Source organism: Nuphar pumila, chromosome 1, assembly GCF_984573655.1.
Source record: "Nuphar pumila chromosome 1, dmNupPumi1.hap1.1, whole genome shotgun sequence".
NCBI lineage: Eukaryota > Viridiplantae > Streptophyta > Magnoliopsida > Nymphaeales > Nymphaeaceae > Nuphar > Nuphar pumila.
The window spans coordinates 126,966,950-126,979,509 of NC_143249.1; the positions used below are offsets into that span (position 1 = coordinate 126,966,950).

A 12,560-nucleotide genomic window follows, 5' to 3' on the forward strand; every position below is an offset into this window, starting at 1 on the left:
TTTTAAGAATAGGAGTGCTGAATCTCGAAAATGAGATATAATGACATGCAATTGAATGCATGCAATGACACATAAAATATATAAACACCGGGAGTGAAAATTTGGGGTGTTTAAAGTAGCTCTCGCTCACATAAAAAAAATACTCCTAATTTGCCACGCATAGCTGACCGGGATCCTCGTCTAGGTCAAGTCAGCTAAACTGCCGAGTGCACCAGTTCGGGTGCGCCTAAGCCCCCACACGGCCCTAACACAAGAGGTGAAAACCTGCGGAGGGAGCAACCTTGTCGATCGAGAGATCGAGAGAGAGAGAGAGAGAGAGAGAGAGAGAAGAAGAAGAAGAAGAAGAAGAAGAAGAAGAAGAAGGACCGACCGATCGATCGTCACCCGAGAGTTGAGAAAGCAGAATGAAGGGTGTGTCGCTCTTGTATCTCCTCCTTCTGGTGAGGATCTTACCTCTCGGCTCCGCAGACCGGATCTTAGCCGCCCATTCAGGTACTCCGTCGAACCCAAATTCCTACGATTTTGCCTTTTCGATGAATGATCGGAAGTCTTCCCTCAGTATCCGCTGAAAGAAGTGTCTGTTTGGTTGATTTATGTGTCTTATCAAGTGGGAATCCGTCTCTCTCTCTCTGTGCGAAATTTTATATTTAGTCAAGTTCATTTGGGTGAAGTTCTCCTTTTTACTGATTTTTAAGGGCTAAATCCCTGAGCTAAATTTGGGCGTGAATTCTCTTTAGTTTTAGGTTAGCCGTCTTATACTCTTCTTTCTTATTCATGGGTTGCTTCATCAACCCATTCTCCGAGGAAATGTTTCATTCAAGCTTGAACATCAGGATCATCGTCAATATTAATGAGTATTCACATTAACACAAAACCCTGAAATCAGGATTAAGCAGCTGGCGTTATGAATTGAATATTACGAATACTAGTGTTTGATGGAAGACAAACTTCTTCCTTTATTTTTCTTCAAATTATCTTGTGACAACTTAGAAATAGAGTTAGCCTGGGGCTCTGAATTTTCCACTGGGTCGCTTGACTTTCAATCCAGACCATAAAGCAACATCAGTAGGTTTGGTATTCTTTTTAAATCTACGGCACACAAGAATTGAGGATAGTAGTTCGCGTTCAAACGCTCTAGGATTTCTATCGATAGACAGGTGCCTCGAAACCAATACCTGATTCCATCTTCAATTCAAATTCCATTGTTCTTGTTTGCCACCGGAAGACATATAACAAGCAATTCGAAAAGAGTATAGTCTGTGGCTCTCGTGAAGTCATGCTAAACGAGACAATCCTTGCTGGGAAGTGCATGCAACACAAATAAGCGTGCAATCAAGTCATGCCCCATGCTGCGAAGAATGCAGTTTCTTGCCAAATGACATCTTGAAGCTCACAAGGTGTTGCAAATATGTTCTTTCCGAACAAACCATCCCAAACGAAGTTCAAGTACGTGGAAAAGAACTCTGATTCCCATCAAGGAAAAATTAAGATTCTTAGCTGGATATTAACAAATGAAATTTCAAATGTTGCTTCTTTCTTACTATTGACGCGAGATCCTTGGACTGGTCTGGAACCTTTGGAAACAGATTTGCTTATTGTTTTTAAATTACCAGAATCAAGGAGGCATTGGTTGTGGACTGCTGTTTGACTAATGGTAGATGGAATGTCACTTTGAGAAGGAATTCTACCTCAACTGGATTAGACGATTGGAAGAAGTTGATGGGGCTGCTGGTGAACTTGGTCATTTCTTTTGCAGGGGCATTAGTTTGCTGGAAACATGAGATGGCTTTTTCTCTTCAAAAACATGTTATTTATATCTGATTGAGCCTAGTGCTGGGACATTGCCCAAGCATGCCATTTGGGGAAAGGTCCATCGTAATTACCAGCTATCTTCTTATGGTTGGTCTCTCTACGTAGAGTGACTGCACAAGTGAACCTTCTGGATAGAGGATTTTCTTGAAAGCCAATATCATTGTGTCTTAGGGAGATGGAATCTTCTTCCCATCCCTTTTGGGCTTGTGCTTTATTTATGGACGTTTATAAGAAGGCTTGGTCTGATGGTGTATGGGGCTTTGTCGTCCTTTTTCGTCAAGCCAGCTAATCTTAATGCTATGGATTAAAGTCAAAGGATGAAATAGTTTGTGGTTGGTGCTGGTAGAGATCTTAACACGGTGGTTTATTTGGATGGAAAAGAATAGTAGTTTTTTTACAATTCTGCCTACCATATGGAATTTGTGTTTGAGACTGCAGTCTTCTGTTCACTTTTTGTGCACAAAAAAATTGAAAGGCTCATATTTGAGATAGATTAGAGTGCCAAGGATTGGTCCTGACATTGTTTCTTGATCTCAAAGGCTTTCTTTGCTATTTTGTTAAATTTGGTCGCTTTTCTACTTTCTTTTTACTCCATCAACAACTTCAATAATTCTTGAGGAAGAGAGGAGTAAAAGTTTCTTGCAAGGAAAAGGAAAAGAGTTCAAGCCCCAACTTTTCTTGCTTAGTATGGATGTCTCACATCATTTCTTTATTAATAGGGGAAGCCCTAATGGAGCGGCACAACAAAGTTTACAATAATGCCAGCCTTTGTGGTATCACACAAAATATCCTATGAATGCAAAGAAAGTGGTAAAACAAAGAAATACAATATATCTTGGTAGTCGATCATGGAGGAGATGGGTTGGATGGTGGAGAATTAGAGGGATAAGGAGGGTGGCTATGGTGGATTAGAGAGGAATTGAGAGAGATGAAGGAGAATTCTCACTAAGAAACCTAATGAGCCATTCTCAAGCCCCAAGAGGCAAGAGTCACGTCCACCTATGTCACACAGACTCGGCTCCAAGGTCGACGCACCCGCGTCGACACGCATCGACACGGGTGCGGCTCGGACTCGGTCAACTCGACCCTGGGTGCGATCAACGCACCCAGGGTCATTTTGGTCCATTTTTTAGATTTTTTTTTTAAAGATTTTCTTGGCTACAGAATTTAAAAAAAAAGCCCGGGGAACCCCCCCCCCCCCCCCTCCTGTAAGGAAAAAACCCTGAATCAGGTTTCACAACTCATCACCTATCCCCTAATGGGCACAACTTTGACTGAGTCTTTATATATATATATATATATATATATATATATATATATATATATATATATAGCCGAGTCCCTGTGTCCAAAATTTTTGAAATTGCGCCGCACCGCACCCATGTGACATAGACGTCCACTCTACAAGAGAGTGGCCAAAGAGAAGTAATCTTTATTAAGAAAGATCATATGCGTATGAAATAACCCTAGCATTGGGGTATTTATAGACCCCATGAACCTAAAAAAAACTGAAACACCCCTCACTAAGCCCCAAGTAACCCCATACACCCTCCATGGATCCTTTAGATCCAAATACAAGAAGTGAGGAGATTCATTAGATAACCAGCCCTATTACAAGAAGATCCAGAACAGGAAAGGTCGCCAAGAATGGTATGCTATCAATTCCACCATCTTCAAATTTTCCTTGCCCTCGAGGCAATGCATGTATGTGGTTGGTCCTTTTCGTCGTAGCTCACCTTTGTCTTCTTAGGTCTTCTTCCATCTCTTCACATAAAGATGTGGATCATCTCAAATCTCAATTCCCATGAAAGTACATTAGCCCCTATCCCAATTACACTCAAAAGAAATTTCTACCAACTTTATTACAATTTTATTCAAACTATGTATGATATCTATGACTCTTTTATTACTCAACCCTACTAGAGCAATCATTATCTCCATGGGGAGAAGCTACAAAAGGTGTAAGAAAAGGCATTCATCTTGACTGTAGGCTTGTACTGCACCTTATTTAGTTGCCTTTCATCATAGTAAAGTAGTTCTTCAATTGTAGAACTCATGCTATTTGCAATGTCTTTGCCCATATTTATGCTTAGAAAAATATTTTTTCTAGCATGGGCATGAGAGAGTTTTGGTCTCTCCAAATGGATCATTTCGTTCCTTTAACAACCCCAACTCATACCCGTTAAAAAATGGATTTTTTTTTAAAAACAATTGCGGAAACATTCCCAGAGATTCGGAGCCTTTACAGTCATAACACACTCACATCCACAACCACAAGGGATCTTACATTACCATCAACGAAAACAAACCAACTTCATTAATTAAATCATAGACTCTAAGAACAATGTGCAAATGAAAATAAATAGACCAAAAAGTGGAGTCACCCTGTCTCTAAGTAAAACTGTCAAGCAATCGTGTAGCCCTCGTAGTAGCAGATCCTCTCACTGAGCCTTAGAGACTGTGAAAAACATAAAAATAAGGGTGTTAGAATCATAGATCCTGCGTACGAGGCCCTCTAATGAATTAAATAAGTAAAAAGAATATCAATAAGATTCAAACAACATTTTAGAAGGATGCAATTACAATAACTTCATTACTCAAATAACCACTCCTGCAATAGGTAACACTTATCATGCAATAGGGAGCAAATATCATGCATTTGAGAACAATTATCATACAACCATTAATATAAGTAAAAAAAATACGTAAATATGCATGATCTAATAAATAACATGAATATGCATGATATCAATGCACATGCATGAGTAAATTATTATCTTTTATTAGAGTTCTCTTTTATATGCATGTCTCTATTAAATGCACACAGTTTTACTTTAACTTTTTATTAAAACCCGCATATACTAGAAAATGGGTACAATAATGCTCGAGGTCAAGTTAGGTACCCGATTGTAGCTTAACACAAAATTTGTATTTTATTACTGGATTCCACACTTGGCCCTCGATCGATATCAAGAATTAACACCATCCATCGGAATATTAGAAATCAATATATAATGTCGGGACACCAGAAAAATCAATATCCACTTATGCCACTTTTTTGGTATACTAATAACAACAACTGTTTCTACACACCATCTCAAGGCAAAGTGACAGAATCTCCCTAAAACTGTAATTGGGAGGTAAACCACCTAGTTGGATTGAAGAGCACAAACGTACACAGAGTTTTAGTATCCTCACGATTCCTCAAAACTGCAGTCTAGGATTCCCACACTAAAGAAGGGACATCTAGGAAAACATTAATTAAACTGTTCTTTCTTTTAATCTTCTTATTAAAAGAATGACTTATTTCAATTTTTTATTTTGCAAATCAACATGCAAAACATAACAACATCCGTTTCACAAATCAACATGCGAAATACATCACGGGACCACAGTCCGTGGCAACATTAAACAGTGCAATTAGTTTAATAAACATTAAGTTGATTTTTGCGACGCATAAGAAAAACTAAACATGGAGCAACACTTGCTCAAGGTCCACACGGCCTACGGTGATCCACTTTTGAACACCGATGCATTTAATACAAAAAAACCATCATGAGCATACCACTTATGCATTCATTTAACATGCTTTTAAATGCACATTCAAACATACTAAACAAGAATGTACATGAATAACAAATTTCATATGCATGTGTTCACATGATTATACAAAATACATGTTTCTTTTCATGAATCATCTCATGCTCAATATGCAAATACTCATACGAATATGCATATGCAGAACAACATCACTTTCAGGATTTGCACATTCCCACTACATACGTTAGTAACATTGCATTAGAAATATTGACCATGCATAATCAATCAATCATAAGCATGCGAAAACCAGATTTTTCACATGTGTGTAGCCTAATCATTCATTATACGCCAATCATGAAATAAGTACACCATACCGAATTTTCATCAAGTTCAAAACAACGCATTTAATGTGCAAAAATCTGAATATTTGTCATCTACAAATCTGAACATCAACTATACATAATCTGAACATATATAATGGATATAAATACATATGTTCAACATATGTGAAAAAACCTGGGTTTTTAAATGAGTAAAACCCCCTTATTTTATTATTATATATATATTTTGAATGGACCTACCCAACCGAACCCAGGTCGTCTGTGCCTAGCAGGCCCTTGCACCTGCCCAGCCAAACCCAGGACGGCTGGGCCTGGCAACAAAAAAAAATATTTTCACATATTTTTTTTTATTAAATCTGTCTCGACTGAGCCTAGCCGACCCAGTCGGCTGGGGCTCAGATCCTGCCCAGCCGACCATGGATCGGCTGGGGCCCAGTCATAAAAAAAAATTGTTTATCTATATATATTTTTCTTCTGTGTTATCTTTTTTTTTTCTTACAGTGACCCAGCCCCAACCGAACCAGTCAGCTGGGACTGAACCAGTTCAGTCCAGCTGACTGATCCGGTTGGAGGCTTAAACTCTGCTTTTCATACTTTTTTTTTCAGTTTTTTTTTTTTTGTTTCTTCTCTTTTTTTTCTCTGTTTGCAGGCACCTGGCCCAACCGACCCAGTCAGCTGGGTCTGTGCCCTGCTAAAACTCAGTCGGCTGGGGGCCATTCAAAGGCAACTACCCAGCGGAACAGGGTTTCGGCTGGGCCTGTCGATGGCATAAAAAAATATCAAGTCTTATGAATATATATATATATATATATATATATATATATATATATATATTCCGTAGTTCTATTCGTTTTCATGTATCGCAGTCCCTCTTTAAATCTGTCCACTAATACAGTGGACAGATCTGTCCAGATCAGACAGCACGGAGAATGGTCCAAATCTATCAAGATCTGTACAAATATATATATATATATATACATATATATATATATATATATACATAAATATATGCATGAACATGTCCATATATCGAATTCCATGGATCGAAACATATGAAATTGAAATAAAATCCATGGTTTCCTTAAAAAATATTGCCTAAAGCTTATTTAGGTTCTTTCCCTCATCCGAATCAATAGAGAACACCCGTACCTTTTTGATGTTCGAAAAGAAAGATGGATGAAAACGTCGGATATCCGGAGAGGAAGAGGGTCTCCTCTTCTTCCTTCTTCTTCTTCTCTTTCTTTCTTTTCCTCTCTCTTTCTCTTTCTTTCTTTTCTTTCTTTTTTTTGATTTTTTATAGAGGAATAGGGGGTGACGTCTCCCCCCCCCCTCTTTTCCAACCCCTTCTAAATCTGGTTGGAGAGAGGACTTTCCATTTGGGAGTCCTTCTCCAACCTCTTTCCAATTTTTTTAAAATTCTAACTTTGTTGACTTTTTCACCTTCTTTCCTAATTCATAAAGTAATTTTTTTTTTCTAGATATCTCCCTTCTCTAAGCCTTTCCCATATCTATTAAAGATTCTTCTAGGGAGTCCAATTAGTTGGCTAATATTGAAATTCAGAATTAATTATAATTTAATAATAAAATAAATAATTATTTATTACTAATTAAATATCCAAAAGTTTCCAGAGGGCACCTCGTTCCTTTGGGAGTCTTTCTAACTTTAAATAATCTCAATTCAAACCTATATATTGAATTTAAAGCTATATTTTCATTGAATCTGGATTCAGATCCAAGTTTTAAATCCATACCCAAAATCCATTTGGATCCTAAGCTGGATCAATTCCTAATTAATATGGGTTTTGGACATAGCAGTGTTATTAAAAACGCGCCGCAAGGCGCAAAAAGTGCACCTCGCCTCAAGGCGAGGGCCTTTGTGCCTTGAGGCGCAGGTATAAAGCGCAACACCCATGAGGCGTGCGCCTCATAGGCCTTGAGGCGCACGCCTTGAGGCGAGGTGCGCCTCGGACTGAGGCGTACACGCCTCTTTTTGCTGTAGTTCATGCACAGAAAATGCATTCAACTATTCTAATTTATTCTTTTTGTTTTCAGTTAATGTGGAAAACCATAAGCCCCTTAGTAAAGGTGCTGCATCGTGCAAATTTATACCCTCCCGCAACCACGCACCCCAAAATTTTTAAAGTGCTGCAACCACGCACCCACACCTATGTGACATAGATGATCATCATGGGAACCTGTGGAATTTTTGTTTAGGTCTGTCGACATGGGCTAGGTGACATGTTGACAGGCCTAAAAGAATGAGATAGCTGGATTGTAAAGTAGCACTGTCACAACAAAGAGTCTCATGTTCAAGACCTGAGAGGCTAACCCCAGCCTGCATATCATAAAAAAAAGGAAAATTAAAAAGATGCTGGCTAACATTTTGCCTTCCTTCAATGGCTTTTGGATTATCAACTTTTAACAGTGTGAAGGACTTTGTTCATTTTAGAGCCTCTGCTACTTAAGGGCATAGTCACCAATCAGTCATGATGATGATTGTGGAGTGCCACAGCTCTTCTGCTTCTGATGAGCCTTTTGACATGATTGACTGCAGTCACCTTGGTTGAGGTGCTATTGTTGATCTTGTAGCATGTTTATGCTAAACTTTAACATTTAAGTTAAGGGGATACATAACCTACTGACTAAGATATAATTTTTGAGCTAGTCATGATATCACTATCAATGTTCAGTGAGTCGATTAAATAAGATAACTCAAGCACACCTATTTTCCATGAGAAAAACTTAGCAATTGTGGATAGAGAGAAAAAATGGAAAAGTCAGGATAGAAATAATATGAAATTGAGAAAAAGATGTTAAATCAGAAATCTAGGAAAGGGAAATATCACAATGTTTCATGATAATATCATTGCATGCTTCAAATTTTCATTATTTTGAAAAAATGATGACAAAATACTTAAATAATGTTTCATGAAAATACTGCTAAAACATTGTGATAGTTTGAAAATATTGGAGATATGTGTGTTGTATTTTCAAGCTTATGAAGAAAAATCCTAAGGCTTAAAGTTTTATTTTTGATGAACTCACTATTCTTGTTTGGGCTTAAATATTGGAGATATGTGTGTTGTATTTTCAAGCTTATGAAGAAAAATCCTAAGGCTTAAAGTTTTATTTTTGATGAACTCACTCACTATTATTTTTTATGAACTCACTATTTTTTGAGATTTTTTATTTCCTGTTGGTTGTTGCTTCATCAATAAAGATTTTTTTATTTATTTATAATTTTAGATATTTTTTTATAAATTTTTTAAGTTTTTAAAAAAAAAAACTTTGAGGCTTACGCTTTACGCCTCGAGGCTTATGCCTCGCCTCAGATTTTTGTGGAGCGCCTCGCTACGCCTCAACGCTTTTCACAACACTGGGACATTGTCTAGATCTATATTAATTTGGATCATATGCATTGGATCTAGTTCGATCCAAATCTGGACTCGACCCGTCGAGGTAGCCCTTTTTTGAAAAAAGCGATTTTCGGGCCAACAGTATCTCGAATTCGAAAAGTAAAATACCGCTGAACTCAGAATTTTGAGACACATCTAACGATATATAATTCAAAATTTACCTCTAAATTTCGCATGAATTTAATCCGAATTTTGCTTGAATTTAAAGGTTGAAAATACAACTTTTTATCACCTTTCGATTGGCTCATTTAGACCTTGTCGATAAGACCTCGACCAAGCCCAGACTCAACTAACATATTCCTAATATCGAGCATTTATCGATTTTTCTTTCATACTTAGCCAAATTTTTAGAAATCTCTAATTTAACTGTGTAAAAATACACGACATTACATCCCTACCTCCTTAAAAGAATTTCGTCCATGAAATTAGAACGTACCGAATAGGTGTAGGTAGTGTTGACGCATATCCGCCTCAGGCTTCCAGGTGCACTCGCCTAGTCCATGATGCTGCTAGCGCATCTTCACGAACGGGATCGTCCTACTACGTAGTGTCCTCTCTTGGCGATCCACAATCTCTACTGGCCTCTCTTCTGTCGTCAAGTCAGGTTGTACTTCGATTGCTTAATAGTGGATTATATGTGAGGGGTCAGGTACATACTTCCTCAACATCGAGACGTGGAAGACGTCATGGATCTGCGAGAACTGAGGAGGAAGTGCTACCCGGTATGCGGTCTCCCCTACTCAAAAAGCCCAACATATCGAGGACTCAACTTCTCCTTCTTTCCGAACTGAAAGACACTCTTCGTAGGCGAGATCCGTATAAACACGTGATCGCCCACATCAAAGCTGAGCTACCTACGCCGCTGATCAATATAGCTCTTCTGCTTGCTCTGTGCTGCGACCATGTAGTGCTGGACGACCTCTGGAGACTTCACTGCTCTTACTCCAGCCTCATCCCAGCAGACTGGGGATCTACATGGTTTGCCATACAGAGCTTCGTACGGGGCCATACCTATACTGGCATGATAACTGTTGTTGTACGAAAACTTCGCAAGCTTCACGTGCTTATCTCAGTCTCCTGCCCAATCAAAAGCGTACACTCTCAACATATCCTCAAGTGTCTGTATCGTACGCTCCGTTTGGCTATCAATCTGTGGATGAAACACCGTGTTGAACTTCAACGTAGTGTCAAGGGCCTTCTGTAACTGATGCTAGAATCAAGACTTGAAACAAGGCTCTCGATCTGATACTATCGATCGTGGCACCCCGTGAAGTCTAACTATCTCATCCACGTACAGGTCTGCTAGACTCTTCAAGCTTTGACTGATCCTTAAAGGCAGAAAGTGGGCACTCTTCGTCAATCTATCCACTATCACCTAGATGACATCGTGCTGTCGACGGGTCCTCGACAACCCTATGATGAAATCCATCGAAATATCATCCAACTTCTACTCTAGGATATCTAGTGGATGAAGAAGTCCACTAGGCTTCTGGTGCTCGATTTTTGCCTGCTGACAGGTGAGACACTGCGATACAAACTCGGCGATGTCCCGCTTCATCCCGTTTCACCAATAAGTCCTCTGAAGATCTTTGAACATCTTGGTTGAACCAGGGTAAACCGAATATCTGGACCTGTGGGCTTCGGTCATTAACTCCTCCCATAGTGCCTTCGGGACCCACCATCTGTCTTTGAACATGATGGTCATGTCCTCCTCTCGGCGAAACTGCGTATTTGGCTTCTGGGCACTCACGCATAACTTCTCCAAATACGGATCAGCAGACTGAAGCTCCTCAATCCGATCTATGATCTCTGGTTGCGCCTGCATCCCAACACAAAGGATGCATCCGGAATCATTCGCAAACGGTTGCCATCTGACAAACTCCTTGATCAGATCCCAACTGTATCCTATCAGTCTGACCGCTGTGATTGATGCCTTCTTACTAAGCGCGTCTGCCACCACATTTGCCTTACCAAGATGGTAGGAGATTTGATTTGTGTGACTGAGCTACTAAGGGAAAGGTAAATTTGTTTAAAATTTTTAGATGCATATTTTGTAGTTTAGAGAGTTTTAGAGTGGTCTAGAGAGTATAACAAAAGACAAAAAAAGAAAAAAGACAGAAGAAGGTTCATATGCTGGGGATGCACATTACCCATGACACAAGAGAGACCTATGTATCTCTAGCACGTAGTCCATTATATCGCAAACACCTATTATATCCTAACACTCTTATTGTTCCGGACCACCATGTTTTTCACCTTTTGCTCTGATGTATATACCTCTTTGGCACTCTAGAGTGCCCCAAAAGGCCTTACGGCCTAAGAACCTCGTGTATTCAGACCCTTTCTTCCCCTCTTGATGGACTTTGCTTTCAAGTATCTATAAAGAAGTTTTTTGCATCCTTGTCTCTTTGCTCTCTTTGTGTTTGTGCATACGCGTACTCTTGCTTCCGCTCGTGTGCATGTGCTGTGCGTTGTTTGTGCGCTCAAAAGGTCTACCTTCGGTGTTTGTGTTTGCCCGAAGCTACGTCACGGGGGCCTTCGCTTCTAAGCCCGTGACACTTATATACATAATATATAATATATAATATATACACAAGCATATACATATACATATTTAAATGTATTAGTATTCATACATATGTATATGTATACATCCATATGTATGTAACATGAACATACTAACATTCTCTCTCAAACTCACGGTGATAACAATTAAAGTTTGCTCTAAAATAAAATTGATTATTCTTATATTTTTTGATTTATCAGTAAAAAAGTTGAATTTTTGTTAAAATCTAACAATAATGGTTATCAATTTAGAGAAAATACATGGTGAGTGAAAGCATGAGAGAAAATTCATGAAAAACATTAAAAGAAACATGAGAAAAGCATATAGGAAGCATAGATCATGCATGTGAGAAGTATAGAAGAAGCGTGGGGTAATCGAGATTTTCATGCCGAAGCGAGTTTTTGGGAAGCGTGCTTTCCATTTACCTAAGAAGCTTTTGGTAACCCTGATTGAAACAATAATGATGGTGTTAAATTATATATATATATATATTCTATTGTTTATTTCAAAATACATGATAGGGGTATTTTGGTAATTTTATTGTATAATATAAATTGTATAACAATCATTTTAGTTTTTTTTTTTATTTTCTATTATTTGCTTTTTATTTTGTTGTAATTTGGGACCATTGGGGGCCCCACTTAAGTAGACGTTGGGGTCCTCAATGTCTACTAGTGGGAGCCCCAATGGCCCCCCTCTTTTCTACTTTTCCTTTTTGTATATATAGAGGCCTTCCCCCTCATTCCATGTAATTGTTCTCTCACTTTCTCCCTTTTAATAATATTCTTCTTGCCTTTTGGCATTCACCCCTTAGTGGGTTTGTGTATTTTGCACTTTGTGTGCTTGTGATATTTGGTTCTTTATTGAACCCTCTTGTGTTATCAT

The 12,560-nt window shown here is 38.6% G+C and overlaps 1 protein-coding gene across 4 annotated transcripts in view; it reads left to right on the forward strand.

The window, feature by feature from the left end:
- The first annotated feature begins 213 nt into the window (after positions 1–213).
- Positions 214–12,560, forward strand: part of OS9 (ER lectin-like protein) — a 69,951-nt gene continuing 57,604 nt past the window's right edge. For 2 of the 4 annotated variants that reach the window (XM_089998736.1, XM_089998728.1), the window contains exon 1: positions 336–492. In XM_089998736.1, the coding sequence (XP_089854862.1) occupies positions 405–492 (88 nt within the window). In that variant the 5' untranslated portion in view covers positions 336–404. Of the gene's footprint in view, positions 493–12,560 lie in introns of all 4 variants that reach the window. The other 2 variants (XM_089998718.1, XM_089998709.1) reach the window with 2 other exon arrangements.